This window comes from Coregonus clupeaformis, chromosome 6 (genome assembly GCF_020615455.1).
Source record: "Coregonus clupeaformis isolate EN_2021a chromosome 6, ASM2061545v1, whole genome shotgun sequence".
NCBI lineage: Eukaryota > Metazoa > Chordata > Actinopteri > Salmoniformes > Salmonidae > Coregonus > Coregonus clupeaformis.
The window spans coordinates 37387602-37413188 of record NC_059197.1 but is presented as its reverse complement, the minus strand read 5'-3'; the positions used below and the strand labels follow the sequence as shown (position 1 = coordinate 37413188).

Sequence of the window (25587 nt, the reverse complement as noted above, 5' to 3'; positions counted from 1 at the left end):
CCGCCCGGTGGCGTTCGTCGGAGGGGGGTACTGTAACGATCCCGGCAGTCTGAGTCGGGTCCTGTCTGGTGACTAGTTTTTCTGTTCGTGATCTCCAGTTTCCCGAGGGTTCGGGAACGCTCCGGGAGCTCTCTTGATTTCCGCACCTGCATCCCATCAGCAATCTGCACACCTGGTCCTGATCATCACCCTTCTTAGGCTCTGGCCTAACATCCAGTCCCTGCCGGATCGTTAGCCATGAACAGTAGGTTTACCAGAGTATCAGTTTTAGAGCCTAGCGTTAGTTTTGTTGTTTTTGCACCTTGTTGGTTGGTTGCTTACTTACCCCCCGTTTTGTTCCATCTGCAGTCACCCGTCCGGAACCTTCATCCAACCTCTGCCTGGTGGTCGGCGGCTGCCGACCCAGGATGGGATCAACCACTGCACCCCCAACAACTAATCAACGCCGCCCGCTCTGTTCCCTGGATTATTCCACATCACTCTTGAATTTGTAATAAACACTCACCTTCGTTTCTACTTACCTTGTCCTGGTCTGCTTCTGGGTTCTGGCTTAGCAACTCGTGACAGAACGATCCGGCCAGTAATGAACCCAGCGGACCTGGACTCTGTTCGCCATGCCATTACCCATCAGGAGAAGATGTTGGGCCATCATAGCACGGTACTACAGGAGATCGCGTTGTCAGTGCGGAACCTTTCTACCGGGTCTGACGGAGGTCCAGAACCAACGCAAGTTTCCGGTGGAGGATCCACTACCGGTTTCACCCATCTCGCCTGCCGCTTCTGGAGCTGTGTCCTTCCGTGAGCCCAAGGTTCCGACGCCGGATAGATATGAGGGGGAGCTGGGAAGATGCCGTTCCTTCCTTATGCAGTGTGGATTAGTGTTCGATCTACAGCCCTACTCTTATGCCACAGACAAGGCTAGGATAGCCTTTGTGATTACGTTGCTGCGTGGTCGAGCGCTGGAGTGGGCTTCAGCCGTTTGGGAACGACAAGACCCCTGCATGGCTTCATACCAGGGGTTCACGGCCGAGATGAGGAAGCTCTTCGACCATTCCGTCCGAGGGAGGGACGCAGCTAGGCGCCTGTTTTCGCTTCACCAAGGAACTCGCAGCGTGGCCGACTTCGTGATCGAGTTCAAGACGTTGGCTGTGGAGAGTGGGTGGAACGAGGAGTCTCTGCAAGCGGCCTTTTACCAGGGTCTGTCGGAGCAGCTCAAGGATGAGTTGATCTCCTATCCGGAGCCTAGTGACCTGGACAGCTTGGTAGCCTTGTCTATTCGGGTGGATAATCGAGTCCGAGAGCGAAGGAGGGAGAAGCAATGGGGTCCGTCCAATCGATCAGCTTCTCAGTTCCCAGTCGGGTCGGGTGGTGGACCAGAACACGTCGATCATTCTCCACCACAAAGGATTAGTGGAGAGGTCCTCTCCCCCGATTCTGAACCCATGCAAGTGGGGCGGCACGGGTTAACCCAGGAGGAGCGTCAACATAGACGTAAGACCAACTGCTGCCTCTACTGTGGTAGCTCGGGACATTACATCTCCACTTGTTCCCGGCGGTCGTCAAACTGCCCGGCTCGCTAAAGTTGGGAGGACTTTTAGCGAGCCAGTTTCAACCTCTCAGTACCTCTGTCAGACCCCGTTTCCCGGCTACCCTTGTGAACAGGAATCAGAGCTTAGCGATTAACGCTTTTATCGATTCAGGTGCCGATGGAAGCTTTCTTGATGCCGAGTTGGTGGAACAGCTGGGGCTTTCCAAGGAGCAATTGCCGGAAGCCATTGAAGCGACCACTCTGAACGGCAGTAGTCTGGCACGTATCACGATGAGGACTGAACCGGTTAAGATGCGGTTGTCGGGGAATCATTCTGAGAGGATTTCATTCTTCATTCTGCCGTCTTCCCATGTTCCTCTGGTCCTTGGATACCCCTGGCTGAAGGAACACAATCCCACGTTCGATTGGGTGACGGGCAAGGTAACGAGTTGGAGCCTTGATTGTCATGCTAACTGTCTCAAGACTGCCTGCCCCCATTCGGTTCCCAGTCAGGTGATTGAGGCTAAACCCCCAGATTTGTCCCTGGTTCCCGAGACATATCACGATTTGGGGAAGTTTTCAGTAAGCAGAAGGCTCTGTCACTCCCTCCCCACCGACCATATGATTGTGCCATCAACCTGTTCCCTGGAGCTGTCTACCCCAAGGGAAGGTTATACAGTATCTCCCGACCTGAACGTGAGGCTTTGGAGACCTACATCAAGGAGTCCCTAGCTGCTGGTCTCGTTCGTCCCTCGTCATCACCCCTGGGGGGCAGGATTCTTCTTTGTGGGTAAGAAGGATGGCTCTCTTCGACCGTGTATTGATTATCGGGGGTTGAATGACATCACGGTCAAGAACAAGTATCCCCTGCCCTTGATGAGTTCTGCCTTCGACTCCTTACAGGGTGCTACGGTGTTCACCAAGCTAGACCTACGCAATGCGTATCACATGGTCCCGGATCAGAGAGGGGGACGAGTGGTTGACGGGTTTCAATACACCGATGGGTCACTTCGAGTATCAGGTGATGCCGTTTGGACTGACCAATGCTCCAGCGGTATTCCAGAGTATGGTGAACGACGTCCTGAGAGATATGATCGGTCTCTTTGTGTTTGTTTACCTGGATGACATTCTGATCTTCTCGAAGGAACCTTCCGACCACGTCCAGCATGTCCGGCAGGTTCTGCAGCGATTGTTGGAGAATCGCCTGTTCGTGAAGGCCGAGAAGTGCGAGTTTCACGCCCACACGACATCCTTTCTCGGGTACATCATCTCCAGGGGAGAGATTAGGATGGACCAGGAGAAGGTTAGAGCGGTTCTGGAATGGGCCCAGCCCGGTACGAGATTGCAGCTCCAGAGATTTTTGGGGTTTGCGAATTTCTACCGCAGATTCATCCGGGATTACAGCCGTGTGGCCGCTCCGTTAACTGCCTTGACTTCCAGTATCAGGACCTTCAAGTGGAATCCGGAGGCGGATCGAGCGTTTCTGGATTTGAAGAGGCGATTCACCAACGCTCCGATTCTCTCTCAACCGGACACGGCCCGTCAGTTCGTCGTTGAAGTGGACGCGTCTGATGTGGGAGTTGGCGCCATCCTGTCGCAGCGATGCTCCACGGACAGTAAACTCCATCCCTGCGCCTACTACTCTCGTCGCCTTTCGCCTGCGGAGAGGAATTACGATGTGGGTAACCGGGAGCTTCTCGCGGTGAAACTTGCCTTGGAGGAGTGGCGCCACTGGTTGGAGGGGGCGGAGCAACCGTTTATTGTCTGGACTGACCACAAGAATCTTGCTTACGTGCAATCGGCTAAACGTCTCAACTCCCGTCAGGCCAGGTGGGCGTTGTTTTCGGACGATTCAAGTTTTCCCTGACGTTCCGACCTGGATCTAAGAACGGCAAGGCGGACGCCTTGTCCCGGATGTTCTCCAAGACGGAGGAGAGTGGGTCCAAGACCGAGACAATTCTCCCCCGGAACTGCGTCGTGGGAGCAGTTATGTGGAAGATTGAGGAGGAGGTGCTGGCGGCCCTTCGGACTCAGCCCGGTCCCGGTAACGGTCCACCCGGTCGGTTGTTTGTGCCTGAGTCGGTTCGTCCTGCTGTCCTCAAATGGTCCCACGCCAGCAAGATGGCTTGTCACCCTGGCGTGGCTCGGACAATGGCGTTTCTTCGCAGACGTTTTTGGTGGCCTGCCATGGCCGAGGATACTCGGGGTTTTGTTGCTGCCTGTCCAGTGTGTGCACAGAATAAGAGTACCAATCGGCCCAGCTCTGGACTACTTCACCCCCTTCCTATTCCCCGGCGACCATGGTCGCATCTGGCCCTGGACTTCGTCACTGGGTTGCCCGCTTCTGAGGGGAACACGGTCGTTCTGACTATCGTGGACAGATTCAGCAAGTTCGCCCACTTTGTGCCAATTGCCAAGCTTCCCTCTGCCTCGGAGACGTCCGAGATCCTGGTTAGGGAGGTTTTCAGGGTCCACGGGTTGCCCAGTGATATCGTTTCCGACCGTGGCCCTCAGTTTACCTCTGCTGTCTGGAAGTCCTTCTGTTTGGCCATTGGAGCTACAGTCAGTCTCACATCTGGTTTTCACCCCCAATCCAATGGTCAGGCGGAGAGAGCCAACCAGAAGATGGAATCCACGCTACGCTGTCTGGTCTCTTCCAACCCCACCTCCTGGGTCTCTCAGTTGCCTTGGGTTGAGTATGCCCACAATACTCTCCCTACATCTGCCACTGGGATGTCTCCCTTCCAGTGCCTGTATGGCTACCAACCTCCCCTGTTCCCTTCTCAGGAGAGGGAGCTCTCAGTGCCTTCTGTTCAGGCCCATATTCGTCGTTGCCACCGGACCTGGCATCGGGCCAGAAAGGCACTCCTTAGAGTTTCGGACCGGTATCAGCTCCAGGCGAATCGTCGCCGGATCCCCGCCTCCCACCTATACCATCGGAGATAGGGTTTGGTTGGCCACACGGGATCTTCCGTTACGGACTGAGTCTAGGAAGTTGTTACCGAAGTTCATTGGTCCGTTTGTGGTGGAGAAGGTGATCAATCCAGTGGCAGTTCGACTCAAACTACCGAGGACGCTCAGAGTCCATCCCACCTTTCATGTCTCCTGCCTCAAGCCTGTCTTCCTCAGTCCTCTGTTGCCTCCTCCGCCTCCTCCTCCTCCTCCTCGGATGATCGGAGGTGGTCCTGCCTACACGGTGCGTCGCATCATGGATTCCAGACGGCGGGGCCGGGGGTTTCCAGTATCTCGTGGACTGGGAGGGTATGGTCCTGAAGAGAGGAGTTGGATTCCGCGGCGACAGGTCCTAGATGCTGACCTCATCAGTGACTTCTACCGCCTCCATCCTGGCGCTCCGGGGAGTCCGCCCGGTGGCGTCTGGCCGGAGGGGGGTACTGTAACGATCCCGGCAGTCTGAGTCGGGTCCTGTCTGGTGACTAGTTTTTCTGTTCGTGATCTCCAGTTTCCCGAGGGTTCGGGAACGCTCCGGGGAGCTCTCTTGATTTCCGCACCTGCATCCCATCAGCAATCTGCACACCTGGTCCTGATCATCACCCTTCTTAGGCTCTGGCCTAACATCCAGTCCCTGCCGGATCGTTAGCCATGAACAGTAGGTTTACCAGAGTATCAGTTTTAGAGCCTAGCGTTAGTTTTGTTGTTTTTGCACCTTGTTGGTTGGTTGCTTACTTACCCCGTTTTTGTTCCATCTGCAGTCACCCGTCCGGAACCTTCATCCAACCTCTGCCTGGTGGTCGGCGGCTGCCGACCCAGGATGGGATCAACCACTGCACCCCCAACAACTAATCAACGCCGCCCGCTCTGTTCCCTGGATTATTCCACATCACTCTTGAATTTGTAATAAACACTCACCTTCGTTTCTACTTACCTTGTCCTGGTCTGCTTCTGGGTTCTGGCTTAGCAACTCGTGACATTAACTCAGCATGGGGCTGTATCGTAGAGTAGACAGACATACCTACACATTATGAAGCATGTTGGTTCCTGGTGGTTTTGACTGACTTTACCACAAACAGGCTTTTATCTAACAAGATATTTATTCATCTGCGTCTTAATCTGTGACTTTGATAGTGAGAGAAGAGGAGAGGAAGTGGAGGAACTGAGAATCATGTTCCTGCAGGGATATAAAGGCAGGGTAAACTGCATGTAATGGAGCCACTGGTTCAGGAGCAGAGCAGCTGTTACTGTGAGCATCAGTCTGTAATCAACACACACTGTTCCACAACACAGGATCACTAACCAAATGGTTAAAGAGGGACAGACAGACAGATAGACAGCAGCACAGGTGGGGTGTGAGGAGATGCTGACATCTTAAAACAGAATCCTGTCTGGAACCTCGTAAAACATGTAGAACGATCCTTCCTGTGTAACTGTGAGCCCAAAAGTAATGCTTATAGAAGTCTTATTTCCTAAGGACGCATACACGCTCCATTGGTGTGAGTGTGTGTATGTGTGTGTATGTGTGTGTGTGTCTGTGTGTGTGGTGGTTCAATTAATTATGGGATGAAAAACACACATTCCTATTATTCCCCCATCCCACACACACTCCCTGACCTCCTGCTGGCGTGTGAGTGCTTGTTCCCTGTAACCACAGCACGCAACCAGCTACAGCCAAAATTCCCTGAGATTACACAGCCAAAGACAGACAGAGAGCGACAGAGACGGTCCATATATGTCTTCAGAGTCAACAGTGATTAATATTGATCATACAGTACCAATGACAGCCTCCCAAATGGCACCCTGGTCAAAAGTAGTGCACTATGTAGGGAATAGGGTGCCATTTGGGACGTAAACAAGGTTTTGGCAGACGTTGCTACAGACATCAGCTCCTGGATGGTTCTGAGAACCTGGGGAGGAACATCAAGGTGTTTACGGTGGTGACCTGAACTGATCCAGTTTCACGAGACAGAACTAAGGAACACCTAGAACTGGCCTGCTGGTTCTGGCGCTTGGTGCTGCAGACAGTCATGCGATGGTAACTGGATAGGCGAGAGACATATTCCTATTTTTCTCAGGTACTGTGTGCATGCGTACCTGAGTGTACAGATCAATGGTCCTGTCTGGAATGTACTGCTCTACCCAGCAGCCCTACTCTATTAGACAACTCAAAATCCTTAGATACGGTTTAAGCAAACCCACTGTAACACTTGCATTCTCATAGCTCACCTTGAAGACTTTTAGCTACAACTGGGATATGATGAGCATACTGTTGACTGTGACTTTTTAAGGCAGGTACTGGTTATGAAGTGAGTGAAAAATCTCAAAGACCTGTCAGCTGAGCCCTGGAGCAGTAGGAGGGAGGGAGGGAGTGTATGCTCTGAAGAGAGGGAAAATGGGAGAGAAAGAGAGATAGAGATAGAAAGAAAGTAAGAAAGAAAGCCCTGGAATGAAAAACAAAAGTCAGGGCAGGGTGTGTGTCTGGGACAGACTGGGACAAACAGGGAGCCAGTTCAGTTCAGCTCAGTTCCACAAACACCCTCCTGTCTGGGAATGAGAGATGCTGCCAGGGCCTGTGTGTCTGTGTGCTCAGGTAAGCCCACCTGAATGCCCCGACAGATGAAGAGGTGAAGGAGCTCCAAAACACTACAATTAACCGGCTTAAACATGACAGGTGCTCATCCCCCTCTCCCCTCCTCCTCTCTACCCCCGTCATGCCCTGGTCTAAAAACAGTTCTGACACTTTCTAAGTAATTAAAGCAGTTTCCTATTGAAGGGCGTCGTTTCTGTGTGTATGTGTGTGTTTGTGTGTGGACGTGTTTAACTATTCTTGTGGGGACCAGAAGTCCCCATAAGAATAGTAAACAAACAAAACTTTGACCAACTGTGGACATTATGTTGGTCCCCACAAGGTCAAATGCTATTTCTAGGGGGTTTAGGGTTAAGGTTAGAATTCGTATTAGGGTTAGAATTACGTTAAGTGTTAGGGTTAGGAGCTAGGGTTAGGATTAGTGTTAGGTTTAAGGTTAGGTATTTTGGTTAAGGTTAGGGTTAGGGTTAGGGTTAGGGTTAAGGTTAAGGTTAAGGTTAGGGTTAGGGTAAGGGTAAGAGTACGGGTTAGGGTTAGGGTTAGGGGTTAGGGAAAATAGGATTTTGAATGGGACTGAATTGTGTGTCCCCACAAGGTTAGCTGTACAAGACTGTGTGTGTGTGTGTGTGTGTGTGTGTGTGTGTGTGTGTGTGTGTGTGTGTGTGTGTGTGTGTGTGTGTGTGTGTGTGTGTGTGTGTGTGCGCAAATGCATTTCCTTTAGAGGAGAGGAAAACAGCTGTGAAGTGTCTCCAAACAGAAAAAAACATGAAGCCACAAATGAATGTGTGTAACTTCAACTCTCAGTGATTTTTCATTCAAAACCTTGACAAGCCTGACAAATAGCAAGACACACACACACCTCTGTGACTGTGACTGTGACCTGTGTCATCTCTTTTAGCGCATGATTCATCCACCGCAAAACCAAGTCTAAAGACAGGCTGTGCTTCCTTTATTTCATAATACTAAAGGAAATGGTTTCCGATGAAAAGTTCAGACGATGAATGGTTAAGCTCCTATTATTTTCAATATGTTCCAATTATATGTCAAGCACAGCAATTAGGTGAAGGATGTGTTTGTAAACCTCTGAGGTTTGTTCTTGTCAATGGGGTTAAGAACACCAATAGATTATCCACACACAGTCTCTCTGACACACACAGATACAGTGGGGAAAAAAAGTATTTAGTCAGCCACCAATTGTGCAAGTTGTCCCACTTAAAAAGATGAGAGAGGCCTGTAATTTTCATCATAGGTACACGTCAACTATGACAGACAAATTGAGGAAAAAAAATCCAGAAAATCACATTGTAGGATTTTTAATGAATTTATTTGCAAATTATGGTGGAAAATAAGTATTTGGTCACCTACAAACAAGCAAGAATTCTGGCTCTCACAGACCTGTAACTTCTTCTTTAAGAGGCTCCTCTGTCCTCCACTCGTTACCTGTATTAATGGCACCTGTTTGAACTTGTTATCAGTATAAAAGACACCTGTACACAACCTCAAACAGTCACACTCCAAACTCCACTATGGCCAAGACCAAAGAGCTGTGAAAGGACACTAGAAACAAAATTGTAGACCTGCACCAGGCTGGGAAGACTGAATCTGCAATAGGTAAGCAGCTTGGTTTGAAGAAATCAACTGTGGGAGCAATTATTAGGAAATGGAAGACATACAAGACCACTGATAATCTCCCTCGATCTGGGGCTCCACGCAAGATCTCACCCCGTGGGGTCAAAATGATCACAAGAACGGTGAGCAAAAATCCCAGAACCACACGGGGGGACCTAGTGAATGACCTGCAGAGAGCTGGGACCAAAGTAACAAAGCCTACCATCAGTAACACACTACGCCGCCAGGGGACTCAAATCCTGCAGTGCCAGACGTGTCCCCCCTGCTTAAGCCAGTACATGTCCAGGCCCGTCTGAATTTTGCTAGAGTGCATTTGGATGATCCAGAAGAGGATTGGGAGAATGTCATATGGTCAGATGAAACCAAAATAGAACTTTTTGGTAAAAACTCAACTCGTCGTGTTTGGAGGACAAAGAATGCCGAGTTGCATCCAAATAACACCATACCTACTGTGAAGCATGGGGGTGGAAACATCATGCTTTGGGGCTGTTTTTCTGCAAAGGGACCAGGACGACTGATCCGTGTAAAGGAAAGAATGAATGGGGCCATGTATCGTGAGATTTTGAGTGAAAACCTCCTTCCATCAGCAAGGGCATTGAAGATGAAACGTGGCTGGGTCTTTCAGCATGACAATGATCCCAAACACACCGCCCGGGCAACGAAGGAGTGGCTTCGTAAGAAGCATTTCAAGGTCCTGGAGTGGCTTAGCCAGTCTCCAGATCTCAACCCCATAGAAAATCTTTGGAGGGAGTTGAAAGTCTGTGTTGCCCAGCGACAGCCCCAAAACATCACTGCTCTAGAGGAGATCTGCATGGAGGAATGGGCCAAAATACCAGCAACAGTGTGTGAAAACCTTGTGAAGACTTACAGAAAACGTTTGACCTGTGTCATTGCCAACAAAGGGTATATAACAAAGTATTGAGAAACTTTTGTTATTGACCAAATACTTATTTTCCACCATAATTTGCAAATAAATTCATTAAAAATCCTACAATGTGATTTTCTGGAATTGTTTTCTCTCATTTTGTCTGTCATAGTTGACGTGTATCTATGATGAAAATTACAGGCCTCTCTCATCTTTTTAAGTGGGAGAACTTGCACAATTGGTGGCTGACTAAATACTTTTTTTTCCCCCACTGTACATACACATGCACACACACACACGCAGAAGTTTATCAAGGTAATAGAAGTAAAAGAGGTAATAGTGATGATATTTTATTATCTTTATGTCAAGATCAAGGTTATTACAACCTTATAATGCATTTCAGCATGGTGATATTTTACATCTACTTTTGGGCATTTAGCAGTGACTTACAGTCAGTGCTTTCAACTAAGTTAGGTAAAACAACCACACATATTTAGGTTATCTACAGCCCCAATCCCCCAAAATCTCCCCTGCAGGTTGGCCAGTGTTCATCCCCTTTCGGAATGACATCAATCACTCAGCAGGGACGGCATCTGGCAGCGACCCAAATCTAACCAGGACAAAGGTTATTAGCAGCTACAACCTTGCCTGGATAAACACAGACACACAGACACACAGACAAACAAACATATATACACTACATTACCAAAAGTATGTGGACACCTGCTTGTCGAACATCTCATTCCAAAATCATGGGCATTCATATGGAGTTGGTCCCCCCTTTGCTGCTATAACAGCCTCCACTGTTCTGGGAAGGCTTTCCACTAGATGTTTGAACATTGCTGCGGGGACTTCCATTCAGCCACAAGAGCATTAGTGAGGTCGGGCACTGATGTTGGGCGATTAGGCCTGGCTCGCAGTCGGCGTTCCAATTAATCCCAAAGGTGCTCGATGGGGTTGAAGTCAGGGCTCTGTGCAGGCCAGTCAAGTTCTTCCACACTGATCTCAGCAAACCATTTCTGTATGGACCTTACTTTGTGCACAGGGGCATTGTCATGCTGAAACAGGAAAGTGCCTTCCCCAAACTGTTGCCACAATGTTGGAAGCACAAAATCGTCTAGAATGTCATTGTATGCTGTAGCACTAAGATTTCCCTTCACTGGAACTAATGGGCCTAACCAGAACCATGAAAAACAGACCATTATTCCTCCTCCACCAAACTTTACAGTTGGCACTATGCATTGGGGAAGGTAGCGTTCTCCTGGCATTCGCCAAACCCAAATTGGTCCGTTAGACTGCCAGATGGTGAAGCGTGATTCATCACTCCAGAGAATGCGTTTCCACTGCTCCAGAGTCCAATGGCGGCGAGCTTTACACCACTCCCGCCGACGCTTGGCATTGCGCATGGTGATCTCAGGCTTGTGTGCGGCTGCTCGACCATGGAAACCCATTTCATTAAGCTCCCGACGAACAGTTATTGTGCTGACGTTGCTTCTAGAGGCAGTTTGGAACTCGGTAGTGAGTGTTGCAACCGAGGACAGACGATTTTTACGCGCTACGCGTTTCAGCACTCGGTGGTCCTGTTCTGTGAGCTTGTGTGGCCTACCACTTCTCGGCTGAGCCATTGTTGCTCCTAGACGTTTCCACTTCATAATAACAGCACTTACAGCTGACCGAGGCAGCTCTAGCAGGGCAGACATTTGTGGCAGCATACCTGAGCATGCATCTGACAGGAACTCCCAGTACATTCTATAGCACACAACTCATCAGTAGTCAGCTCATCTCTGCCAGGTAAAATATGTAGTCAACTCCCAGTGTAAAGTGGCGTCGTTTATCAAGTTAATGCATTAATTTATGGAACTGAAGATTTCAACTTCGACACGATGAATAGCCCTGTGGCTTCATGCCAACATAGATAAGAACTAACATCAGTCTTGTAATACAGCATTATGGAAAGCTTGGAATTTCATAAACATTCTACCACAGCGGGGAGCAAATGAGAGCACTAATGTCTTGTAATGAGTGCTGTGAGTGAGTGGGCTGCGGCTGCTGCATGCTTTATGTAGAGGTTTATGTTGGCTGTGAAAGCCGTAACATACACACACACAAACACACACACACACAAACACACACACATACACACATACATACAGGGGAGGCAACCTCCAGCACTGCTCAGATCATTACTAAAACAACTCATGAAAGATAAGCAGCAAGATAACAATTATTGATTGCATTTGACATTCACCTACTCCTTGTGAAGTGCCTGTCTGACTACTAAATGACTGATGAAACAAGCTCAGCTAATGAATGAGTCTGAAAGACAGAGAGCCGACAGAGAAACTCCTCTTGTGGGAATAGAGAAGCACCTTCATGGTTTATAAGAGGAGATAGAGAGAGTGAGATAGAGTACAAGAGAGAGAGAACGAGAGAGCGAGAGCGAGAGAGATTGAGGGAGAGATAGTGAGGGAGGAAGGAAGAGAGGAGAGGATAGAGAGACGGAGACAGAGACAGAGCGAGAGGGAAAGGCGTGAGAGATACAGAAGATAAAGAGAGAGGCAGATCCAACTGAGTGGATAATACAGGTATTGACTGAACTTGATTCCAGAGCGACGGGAAGGACTGAATCACCAGCATGATAAAAACCCATTCAATCTTCTCTATGATAAAGCCTCAAAAGTATTGCAAGTTTTATCATAGAGAAGATTGAATGGCTGACACCAGTTAACACCCCCATTAGCTCCTCATTCAGCCACACATAGAGTAGCAGATTGCTGTAATAACCTGTGTATTACCTCACTGAACCCCCAGATTACTCCCAGGTCAAGGGAAAGGGTGGGTGGGTGGGGTTGGGGGTCAGAGAGGTGCCTGTGGGAAAAGACGCCCTTGTCTGAGGACCCCTTTGTATTCCGTCAGACCGTCACGGCCGTGGAAGAGCAGAAGAGCAGAAGAAAGGACACACTGTACTTAAATGAATCCCGAAGCCCCAGCCGCATCCACCCCCATTCACACCGCCTCACACTGCAACTGCATCCTGAATGGCACCCTAGTCTCTATATAGTGCACTACTTTTCACCAGGGCCCATAGTGCTTTAATCAAAAGTAGTGCACTATGTATGGAGTAGGGTGCCATTTGGGATGCAGACACTGCCTCTCATCGCAGGCACTGCCTCTCATCGCAGGCAGTGCTCAAAGTGAGAGTATTTTTCTGCTAATTCAAGTGGCCCATTCCATACATGGAGAAACTGAATGGGCCAATCATGTTGGGGTGTCTGTTGGAGGCCCTGGGAGGACTGGAGGCCTGGGTAGGCTGGTGTAGTAGGATGGTGTAATGCAGACTTCACAGAGCATCTATTTGTCTAGAAGACAGACAGACAGACATGCGGACAGGCAGGCAAACAGACATGCAACTAGACTGGCTGGGCTGGCTGATTGACTGACTGGCTGGCTGGCTGGCTGAATGATTGAGTGAGTGATTGGCTGGCTGACTGACTGGCTGGCTGACTGGCTGACTGGCTAGGTCAGGGAATGACTGGTTGGAACACAGAACACAAGAAGAAGAATGATTGAAATTCTAATTCCGTCCACTCCCAGCTGTTTAGCTGTTAGTCTGTTTTCAGCAACTCTTCCCACACTTCAATACTATGATGTGTCCAAAACATATAATATGCCATTTAGCAGACGCTTTTATCCAAAGCGACATACAGTCATGTGTGCATACATTTTTACGTATGGGTGGTCCCGGGGATCAAACCCACTACCCTGGCGTTACAAGCGCCATGCTCTACCAATTGAGCTACAGAGGACCACAAACATGACTTATAGTATTTGCCCTGAAGACAGTCAACTAGGTTGCGTACCAAATGGCACCCCTATTCAATAGCCTGTTCAAAAGTAGTGCACTGCATAGGGAATAGGGTGCCATTTGAGACGCAACCCTAGTTTCCTCTGTGAATCAATGAATGTTACTTTTATTACATTGCTGAGAGATGTTCAACAGGGGACCTCTGAATTGGACTTGTGCTACATAAATGATCCAACATACAGTACGTATACAATTCCAGCCTGCTTCCACATCCCCCTTAGAGAAACCTCACAGTACTGTAGGCCTACATGCTAAACGTGATAAAATCATGTCCCAACAAGCTGCTGGAGCAACTGAAAATTCCTTCCTGTCTCAAAGAACAGTTCCTGCCTTAAAGAAAGGTTTGATGTCACGTTTTAAACAGATTTCCAACAGAGTCCTCTCTCTGGCCTCACAGAACTTCAAGGGGGGGGACTTCAACGTTGTTTTGTATACCGCTGCTGTTGTTTAAAGGGATTACCTGCTGCTACGGTTCTATATCACTATGATATATTTAAAGCCCCATTCACACCAATGCACTCATCCACTGCAGCTTAGATTTTCTCCTTCACTGAATAGGTTAGGCTACAGCTGGAAAAGCCTGCATCCACAATGTTGGCTCACAAAAAGCCTCTCAACTACTAAAATAGTTAGATGTGGTATTATTATTATTATTATTATTTGTATTTTGGGGGGTAGATCAGCTTTAATATTGCAGATAGATTGTAACTTCCATCAATGTAATTGTCTGCATCACTTCCAATCCCCCATATGTTTTTTTTTCCTAGCAAATATATATATATACATATATATTTATATTTATATATATATACACACACACATATATATATATATATATATATATATACATACACATACATATACACATACATACATATAAGTACATATACATATTTATAAATATCCTTAAAAAAAATATATTTCTCTTTATTACTTTCCAACCCCACGACCCCTTCCCTAATTGGAGTGTCACGCCCTGACTCAGGGGACTCTTATATGTTGAGTCAGGGTGTGGTGTTCTATGTTGTGTTTTCTATGTTTCAGTCTAGGTGTTGTAGTTCTGTGTTTGGCCGGGTGTGATTCCCAATCAGAGACAGCTGTCGCTCGTTGTCTCTGATTGGGGATCATACTTAGGCAGCCTGTTGGCATGCATTAGTTGTGGGATCTTGTTCCGTGTATAGGCTTGTTCAGCCTTAGGACTTCACGTTTCGTTTGGTTTGTTGTGTGTTTATCAGTGTAATAAACATGTACGCATTTCACGCTGCGCCTTGATCTGACCCGTCCTTCAACGAACGTGACAGGAGTAAACTCGTGAACAACAACACTTAGGCCTCTACTTCCAGGTTATACATACTATATACATTTTATGGACACAGTCAATTTTACAATAATTCTATTTTGTTTGTTTTTACTCCTGAACTTCCTCTGCCCTCAAACTCTCCGATCATTTTCATGATGTCCATCCGGTTTGCTTCTATATGCCATATCTTTCTAACTGTGCTCTTTCACAAAAGCTCTTAACCTATAACCAATATATACTTATTATGGACACAGTATGCTTTACATTAGTTATCTTGTTGTTATTAGTTGTTGTTAGTAGTTATTAGTCCCATCCTTCAGCTCCATTCAACACCTCCCATCTATCTCTTAACACCATCCATATTGGATTTCTATTTGCCATATATTTTTCAACTGTACTGTGATGTTTCACAAAAGTTCTGAAGCCTTCTATTCTCATTGTTTCTACAGATTGTAAATTTAAAATAAACATTTTTGCTAAAAGTATTATTATATTATTGATCGATTGACTATGACTTTTCAGATCACCCAGAAGTGCTATCTGCAGGGTTAGCTCCAGGTAAATATTGCAATCCTTCAGCCATTCCTGGACCTGTGACCAAAAACAAGCTACAAATGGACAGTACCAAAACAAATTATCTAATGATTCTGTCTCTTCGCAGCAAAATCTGCAGAGTTGGGAAGATTGTATCCCCCATATAAATAACATTATATTGGTAGCAAGAATTTTGTATAGTAATTTAATTGAAAAATTCTAAGTTTTGAATCCGGCGTCATTTTGCGTATCAGTTCATAAACACTATGTCATAGAATCGGTACGTCAAAAATCTCTTCCCAACTATTTTGCAATCTATATGGGACGGCTGTCAATCCTTTGGTTCGTAAATGAAACTGATATACTTTTTTATTTATCACAATTTTCTTTACCAGTTATATTCTTTAATGCAAGGCTGACAGACAAGTTCCTTACTTTTTCCCCCTACCACTTTCCTCTTCCATTTTTGCAGTAATGCTGCAATTATTTGGTTGTAATTTCGGGTACAGCAGACATTTCCATATGTTTTTGTTAGCTGCATGTGCGTCATAACTCCACCAGTCCTACCTATAATATCATTTACGAAGATTATACTTTTTTTTATTTTATTCAAAAAATAATGTTTTTTTTTTATCAATTAGTATATTTGAGTTTAACCACAATATTTGTTGCATTATTTGTTCTGTCGTTTCTGGAGGATTAAATTGAAATTGCAACCAACTTTCTATGGCTTGTTTTAGAAATAGTGATATTTGGGAGATTATTTCCATTTCAAATAATTGAAAGTGAGAGGTTGTAATCTGAATAAAGAGGAAAAGGCCATTCTTGAACATGGGGTGAGACAATCTTACTAATTTGCTAGAGAACCAGTTCGGATTTAAGTATAACTTTTGTATGACTGAAGCTTTTAGTGATAGGTCTAATGCTTTAATATTTAATCATTTCTGTCCTCCGAATTCATATTCATTATATAAATAGGCCCGTTTAATTTTGTCTGGCTTGCCGTTCCAAATAAAATGGAATATTTTTTTCTCATATAATTTAAAAAACTGTTCGCTAGGCGTAGGCAAGCCTATAAGTAAAAAGGTAAACTGGGATAATACTAAAGAGTTAATCAGGGTGATTTTTCCACAAATAGACAGGTATTTAGGGCGGCAGGTAGCGTAGTGGTTAAGAGCGTTGTGCCAGTAACCGAAAGGTTGCTGGTTCTAATCCCCGAGCTGACTAGGTGAAAAATCTGTCGATGTGCCCTTGAGCAAGGCACTTAACCCTAATTGCTCCTGTAAGTCGCTCTGGATAAGAGCGTCTGCTAAATGACAAAAAATAAAAAATAAAATAAAAATATTTAAAAAAATTACCTTTCCATGGTAGCAAGATCTTATCTATTTTTGCTAACTTTCTATTGAAATGTATTGGAGTGAGATCATTTATTTCATTTGGGATATGTATTCCGAGTATATCCACATCACCATCAGACCATTTTATTGGTAAACTACATGGTAATGTAAAATTTTAATTTTTTTATGATCCAATACGTAATATAATACATTTGTCATAATTTGGTTGTAATCCAGAGAGGTTAGAAAATGTATCTAGATCCTCTATGAAGCTGTGGAGGGATTCAAGTTGTGGATTTAAAAGAAAACATGAATCATCAGCGTACAATGACACCTTTGTTTTTAAGCACTGGAATTCTAATCCCTTGATATTATTGTTGGATCTGATTTTAATAGCTAACATTTAGATGGCCATAATAAATAGATATGCCGATAGTGGACAACCTTGTTTTAGTCCTCTTGACAGTTTAAAACTTTCTGAGAAATAGCCATTATTTACTATTTTACACCTAGGGTTAATATACATGATTTTAACCCATATTATAAGAGATTCTCAAAAATTGAAATGCTCCAGGCATTTATATATAAACTCAAGTCGTACTTTATCAAATGCCTTTTCAAAGTCTGCTATGAATAGCAGGCCTGGTTTCCCAGATTTTTCATAGTGTTCTATTGTTTCCAGTACTTACCTTATATTATCTCCAATGTATCATCCATGTAAAAATACTGTCTGATTAGAATGAATAATGTCCGACAATACCTTTTTAATTCTATGTGCTATACATTTTGCTAGAATTTTTGCATCACAACACTGAAGTGTAAAGGGCCTCCAATTTTTTTTATGGACTGGATCTTTATATTTCCCACTTGTATCCTGTTTCAGTAATAATTAAATCAGACCTTCTTCTTGAATTTCTGATAATCTACCATTTACATAGGAGTGGTTAAAACATGCTAATAACGGTCCTCTGAATATATCAAAACAGGTTTGGTATACCTCGACTGGTATGCCAACCAACCCTGGAGTTTTCCCGGACTTAAAGTCTTTAATTGTGGTATTATTCGATGTAAACCATCAGTACCATCAGTAAAACATTTATAGAATGACTTACCATTGTCCTCAATGGAGAAATAGAAGATGTCACTCGTAGCATTGTCACCATCTCTTAGCACGTAGCAAATCTTCATGTCATCAATTTCAGCTGAAAAAGAAAATCATATTGATGTAATTTACTCTTATACTCATCTTGAAACATATTGGCCTTACATGTATAGTTCATGTCATTGCCATGCCTTGCATGTTTTCTAATAGACTCTAAGAAAATAGACTGAGAAAATGAATAATGCTGATATGGTAGGCAGGGTATAATACAATACAATATTACAACATTTGATATGCATATCTGCGATGAACAGTTGTTAGACAGTTCTCTATTATAGGTTTTCTGATGTGGCTTAAAACTACTTCCACATGTCATATTACTGAACTACTACAACCTATTTATACACTGTTGGACAACTTATTTGGATGAAGCCTCACCAGTAAAAAAGAAGAAGAAAACAAAAGAAGAAGAAATGGCTATTGAGATGCAGGGAAGGAGAGCTGATTTAACTCAGGCTGTTTAGTGTCTATCTATCTATTAGTCTGCTGAAAGACAGGAAGCATAAAGAAGAGGCAGACTGCAGTAGCTACACCACATCACGTCTGTCTGCCGCATCGGCTAACAACGCTATGCTGGATTGGGTTCTTAAGACTGATACTATCTAGGAGGAGGGTTGGTTCTGGAGTGGCTTCTTTATAGGCTGGGAGACTGATATCAGGGAGGAGGGTGTGAGGTGTATTACTGCCCCTGCTATCTTCAATATTTGATGTCAAAACATTTCCCTTCAAAGCGGCCGGCACATAAAGCCAGTTTTGGGACACTGCCGCCGGCTATGCTGGATTAGCTAGCGTTATTTACTGTCTGTTTAATAGCGATTGATCTGCCTGAAATATTTAACAGGTCTGCAGAAGGAGAGGAGAATGGGGATGAAGGGGGGTCATTAAATAAAGGAGAGAATGGAGCTGCATCCCACCCAAATGGCACCCTTTTTCCTATACTGTATAGTGCACTACTTTTTACCAGAGCCCATAGAAGTGCACTATATAGGGAATAAGGTGCCATTTGGGATGCTGCCATTTGAGTTCGATTGGGGCCTTGTTCATACATTCCTTACTGACTGTGTTACTGTTTGCACCTTTTCATTTGTACTGTAAACTGGGCTGTATGTATGAAGTTGTTCTATACTGTAGCTATTTCTGTGGCTTAAACAAACATTGGCCTGCATTCACTGTGAGTGAAGCTAACACATCTCTCTCTCACACCCTCTCTCTCTATCTCTCTCCCTACCTCTCTCTCTCCCTCTCCCCCACTCTCTCTCTACTGTATCTCTCTCCCTACCTCTCTCGCTCTCTCTCTCTGCCTCTCTCTCTCTCAGACAGGGTATTAATGTTCTCACTCGCTATTCTTCATGTCTGTGGCCCCTTGCCTTCACGTAAGGTAAAATATGCTGGTATTTACTCAAGAGCTCTAATACTCTGCAGAGGTTTGCTAGATGAGGTCTGGGGTAGGAGAAACCACTGCCCGGTGAAACCCTATCTATCTGTCTGCCTGAGGAACTTGTGGAACTCCATTCATGGACTCTCTCTAGAAAGACAAAAGATTTCTCTGTCAAATTAAGCATTTTCACAATACTTGATTTCTGTACACCTCTGTGCAGTTGCGGCCAATGGCCATACTAGTTACATAGTACCATTATACAGGTAGGTGTTATAGTAAGCTCTTAAGCCATTATAAGAGCAACAGCGCTACAGCTCTAAGTGAGAATTGCTCAATCACTTATGAAGAATAAAAATAAAAAACATTGGACAATAAAGTTGTATTGTAAAAGACTAAAGTATAGTAGATTATAACTTTCTATTTAAAGTAACGGTCGTCTTACCTTGAGTGAATGTGGTGACGGTAGCGTTGCCTGTACCCAGGTTGATGAGGTATCCATGCTCTGGTCCCACAGTGATCTTAAAGGTGACAGACAGCTGAAGACTATCCCTGTCTTCTGCCATAAGAGTCTTAGAGGTGATGAGGAACCCCAGGTGACCTGTCTCTAACACTCTCAGGGTGGGCCCCCCTTTGTTCACCACGATCTGGGGCACCCCGTTATCCACAGACAGGACTGTGATCTTCATCATCTGGGGGCGCCGTGTCGCGAACACGGTGTCTGGGAAAACGTAGAAGTCGGTGTGCGTCCCGTCAGTCACGGTAAAGGAGAAGGAATCCTTGGAGGACTCAGTACCGTCGTGTTTGTAGCTGATGAGATTCTCATTCAGGTCCTGTTTGGTGAAGGAGGTGACGGGACGGGTGTTGTTGAAGAGGAGGCGACCGTGGACAGGGACCTGGGTGACCGTGAACTTCAGGAGGCGGTCAGCTGTGTCGCGGTCCTCAGCAGTCAGCTCGAAGGGCGTAATGAGTTTGTTCTCTCCCTCGTTAACCACCAGGCTGTGAACCGTTAGAACTGGTTTCTTGTTGTCCACGTCGGTGATGGAGACACGGAACGTGCGGAACACAGGGTTGTAACCGTCGGTGACCTGGAACTCAAAGCTGTCCATCTTGACCTCATCATCGGCCGTGTGGATGTAGTAAACCTGTATTATTATTTTTAAAAATTGCACACATGAAAAGACAAAACAATACGCCATTTAAAAATGTTTACAGAAAATCAATGAATAAAATCACGAGTATTGAAAAAAATGGTTGAGAATAACACAAAGGAAAAAAACAGTAGTACCTTGCTCCCAGCTAGCTGGAGCTGGGTAAAGGAGGAGATGGGCATGCCAGGCCCGTCGGTACACTCCAGATGGCCTCTCTGTGGGGCTCTGGTGATGGTGAACACCAGGTGTTCGTCTGGACTGTTGAGGTCACTGGTGCTGAGCAGGTCTGTGGTCAACGTTACTCTACCGCCTTCTTTCAGAGAGACCCCCTTACTGACCACGTCAGGGAACACCATGTCGATGCCGCCCACCGTCACGTAGAAGTACCTGTCAATTGACAAAAAGAATATAACAAATAAACAAAACAAACAATTGCAAGACAATTCGTTAGGAGACAACCTGACAAACTGAAATGTCATACCTAGAAAGAATCATCATTGTTCTATAAGCATAGTGCTATATCCAGAATTATAGTCTTGTATTGATGTACAATAGATTTATTTTAATGGATTTATCATTTTTTTCAAGTTGTTTATTCTATTGTTGTAGTGTATTGTTTGTATTTTAGAAAACACATTTGTAAAAATGAAGTACCTGTCGATCAGAGGGTTGATCCCGTCCGTCACGTCAAACTTGATAAGGTCCCGGATTCCTTCCTGCCCGTTGTGGATATAGACAATGAGAGCCTGGTCCACCTGGTACTGGGTGAAGTTCATCCCCTCTGTGATGTTCTCTAACGTCCCATAAGGGGTTCTCCTCTGTAACAACCCCTGGCCCGGCCCGTAGCGAACAACGTACGTCAGAGTACTATCCTCAGAGTCCAGGTCGGTGGCTTTTAAAACATTGTTATCGATCAATTTAACATCTCCTATCTCTATCTCCAGACCGTCATTGATGGCCATCCTAGGTGTCTCGTCATCTACAGGGATGATCATAACAATGATGGTCTTCTCCACGGTATATTTACCGTCCGTCAGGATTAAGTCAAAGCTGTCCTCCTTCGTCTCCGAGTTGTCGTGTTCATACACTATACTGGAGGCTTCCCTGATCTGGTCCAGGGTGAAGTTGGTGACTGTGACGGTGCCAGTGGTCAGCTGGTTGAGGATGAAACCGTGCTTGGGTGGTTTGGTGATGATGAACGTGAGTTCGTCCGAGGGGATGTCCATGTCAGCTCCGTTCAGGATGGGCGTGTCGATGACGATATTCATCCCTTCCATGACGACAAACTCCCTCATATAAATCTCCGGCTTCTCATCGTTGGACGGGATGATAGCGATGGGGAAGAAATGTCTCTCAGAAAAGTTGATGCCGTCGGAGCATCTGAACGTGAACCTGTCCTCGACCGGCTCCACTCTCTTATGGATGCTTTGGACGTAGTAGATGTGGTTCTGTCTGATGTCCTTGATGGTGAATGCACTGATCGCCGTCCCAGACCTGGACTTCTCTGAGCCTGGGGCCGGGGAGATGTTCTCCACATAGCCTGAAGTGGGCTGGACGATGATGGTACAAAGCAGGTCGTCATTAGGAGTGTCAATATCATCAGCGCTAATGTGAAGAATCTCAATCACATTCTTCTCTCCCTCTACGACAGTGAACTGTGGGCCTACGAACACCTCTGGAGCCTGACTGTCCATGGGGAGGATGGTGATCTGTACCCTGACCCCCGTGACCCTGTTGCCCCCTACCGTCCACTCATCAGACATGTCTGTCAGCGTCAGGTTAAAGTAGTCGTATTTAGTGGTGAGGCCGATCTCTCCGCTGGTGTGGGTGTACACCACCAGTCCGTTGATGATGTCAGCCTGGGTGAAGCTTCCTGATTGGACCCCGTTCACCAGGATCTCCCCGAAAACCGGTGGGTCCTCCAGGATGAAGGTCAAACGGAGGTTGTCCGTGTCCTCGTCCTGCCCCTGGATGACGTTAGTCGTGATCTCCGTGGCTCCGTTCTCCAGGACATCGATGTAGGAGCCGATGGTTCCGGCCGGGAGGCTGATGGTTGGGGTCTCGTCATCGATGGGCTTCACGGTAACCCTGATGGTGATGGTCACAACATGGACGCCGTCACTGACATCCAGCTGGAAGAAATCGCTGGTGGACTCGTCTCCATTGTGGATGTAGGAGATCCTGTCATTAGCGATGTCCAACAGGTTGAACGCGTCTCCTTTGGTCAGGTCGGTGAAGGTGTACTGGACCATTCCGTGCTGAGGGGACTGAGTGAGAGTGAAGGAGATCTGGCTACTGTCCGTGTCTAAATCCACAGTATCCAGCTCAGCTCTGGTGATTATGTGCGTTCCCCGCTCTAATATAGTGAAGCCAGTGTTGGTTATCTGAGGCGGCTTGTTGTCGACAGGCTGCAGGAATATAGAGAACGTTCCAGTGACAGTATTCCCTGACGTATCCTCCACCGTGTACTGGAACTGCAGAACGTGGGCTGTGATCCCCAGCTCCAGGTCAGGTGGTTTGTATGATATCTTATGGTGGTTAACCTGAGCCTGAGTAAACTCAGTAACTACAGTGTTTGGACTTTCTGTTAACACAATAGACCCCAGTACCACAGGGCTGTTCTCGTCTGTGTCTGTCGGGGGCTGGGTGACGGTGTACTTTAGATCGCGGTCCTCTGAGTCCAGGTCAGTGTAGCGGAGAAACTTCTTACGGAAGTAGGTGAGTTGGTACTCGTGTACGGTCATCTGGAGGGTGGTGCCGGGATACAGCTCAGGGGGAATGTCATCCACGGGCAGAACCTTGATGATGAACGAGCTCTGTTCTGATTGGTTAGGGGCATCGTTATCATCCTGGACCCGGAATACAAACTGGTCCATGACTGTGTCAGTGCTGTGAGGCCCGGTGTGTCTGTAGAACAGCTTCCCGTCTGTGATATCCTGCTGCAGCCACTCCGTAACCTCTTTCTCATACAGCTCATCCTCAGCGTTGAACCTCCAGGTGGAGGGGTCCTCTGGGGCCTCTGACTGCCTCAGCAGCACCTCCCCTATAGACGAGAACGGGGCCTCTATGGTGAACCTGATAGTGGAGTCCTCAGAGTCGATGTCTGCAGCGCTGAGTGTGAGTGGCGAAATGAGCATAATCTGGTTCTTGAAGAGGATTAACCCCGTGTTGGCGTTGATAATTGGCGGCTCGTCGTCCGTGGGAACGATCGTCAGGGGAAACAGGAACTCCACCTCGTGCTTGCCGTCCATCATCCGGAAGATGATGTTATCGCTGTACGTGTCGCTGCCGTCGTGCTGGTAGATGACCACGCCCCCGTCCAGATCGGCCGGGGTGAAGAACTTCCTGCGTGACCCGAGCACTGTCAGCTGGCCATGCCGCAGCCCGTCGACCACCGTGATCCTGACATCATCCAGGTTGTCCTCGTCACTGATCCCTAGGTTGTGAGAGCTGGACAGTGGTCTGGACTGACCCTCGTAGAGAAGCTGACCCGTATTCCTGGTGACTACTGGAGCAAGCGTGTTCATAGGCTTCACTACAATCATGAAGGCGAACGGGTCAGACACAGCCCCCTCAGTGTCCACCACCTCAAACTCTATCTGGAAGATACGTTCCGTCTCAGAGTCCACAGACGGAGGCTTGTAGGCTATCTTTAGTTCTTTGAGGTCTCCCTGGTAGAAAGAGGTGATGGGCAGGTTCCGGTCATCTGTGCTGACTACATACCCCTCCTCAAAGGAGAGGGGGGTGGTGATGTTGAAGATAAGGTTGTCAGGGTTAGACTCAATGTCCTCGGCAGCCAGCATGTCAGGGGTGATGGCTGTCATCACAAACTGATCCACCTCCATCATCATCATGGCCACGAAGCTGGGTTTAGGAGCCGTGTTCTCCTCTCCATCCTTTATACGCACCATAATCTGGAAAAACTCCTGCTTCAGAAGATTACCCTCTTTATCTTGTAATTCCACAATCATTGGGAAATAATCTCTATTCTGTGATTTGTGTGCAAAAGTGTGCTGATAGCAGATATTCATCTTAATAAATTCATCACAGTCCACCATTTTTCCAAGTTTTCCCTCATCCACAAGTTTTCCATACCTGGGTAATGCACTGCCACTGGAGAGAGATGTTATTTTACACTGATGTTCACTCCTATCATAGGTGAACTCCAGAATCTTCCTGTCAATGGGATTACTAGTGCCAAGCAGTTTGTCAACAGTCAGAGGTATGTTTCTGGTTAACACTTCCAACTGTGTGAAAATCACCTCCACCTCCATCATAAACGGAATGATTATCGTGTCGGTATTAGTGTCATATCTGAGCTGTAGCCTCACCCTATCCCGCGGGGGGCTCCTGGACCCGAAGTGAGAATACTTTATGTCATTGGGTCCAAACTCACAGGGAAACTTTTTGGGAGAGAGCTGCCCGGGCCTCTGGGAGAGCGGGTCGTTATCCAGAACGGTTATACTACATCTGTCTCCCGGTTGTACTTGGATTACCAGATCATTTATAGGATCAATGAATACTGCTCTCCCGAAAGGCACGCGTATTCCATTGTTGGCCACCAATATAGCATCCTCTGATAGTTCCGATCTCAATGCATATGATAATCCATAACTGTCGAAAACCTGCGCGGCGGAGTCACCTGTCACAATCACTGCGATCAAAGCAGAGAGCAAAAAAACAGCGCAGGTCCCTTCGTGTTGCCACGGCGGGGAAATAATCCAAGCCATTTGGAGAGAGAAGCCACTGCAAAGACACGTTGAATTTTGCACATAAAATTCAGAAAAACTAAGAGCAGTGCAGCTAAAGTTATGAGAGTATAAAATGAGTGTTGATAAATATCTCACACGCATCAGTGATGAGGTGTACCATACTCTCTCTCTCCGCTGCTCTCTTCTATTCAGGGTAAACTTCATGCACTTGGAGCCCCGGAGTGAGAGATACGCCCTCTTGTCCGCCGATTGGAGAATATTTAGGGTGGAATGCGTTTTTTGATTTTTGAATGGATGAGAAAGATGTCAATCAAAACCCGAAAACGATATTGCATGGGTTGGACTTGAAGAAGCAGGTTGAATACGGAGCGATAATAAATGGAGTGATGTGTGCGGTCAGGTAGGCCTAATAAACCACTTTTCCTTAAAGTGGCAATCTGCAGTTCAAACAATAACAACGCAGTCAGGCAGCCCGCCACTGATTTGGTAAATAACTGCGTGATGGGGCTGGAGAAATGTTACCACTCAAATTCATAGACAGAGCTATGGATGCAAGGACTGACCATCCATGAGATCAAAATGATAGTTTT

The 25587-nt window shown here is 46.4% G+C and overlaps 1 protein-coding gene across 1 annotated transcript in view; it reads right to left on the bottom strand.

The window, feature by feature from the left end:
- The window catches only part of LOC121568160 (FRAS1-related extracellular matrix protein 2-like), a 108213-nt gene extending 83087 nt beyond the window's left edge, over positions 1-25126 (bottom strand). Inside the window, exons 1-4 of the mRNA XM_045220365.1 lie at positions 20940-25126; positions 20423-20672; positions 19580-20279; positions 17710-17799 (exon numbers count right to left, since the gene is read on the bottom strand). Coding sequence (XP_045076300.1) covers positions 17710-17799; positions 19580-20279; positions 20423-20672; positions 20940-25015 — 5116 coding nt within the window. The 5' untranslated portion in view covers positions 25016-25126. The remainder of the gene's footprint in view (positions 1-17709; positions 17800-19579; positions 20280-20422; positions 20673-20939) is intronic.
- Between the last annotated feature and the right edge of the window lie 461 nt (positions 25127-25587).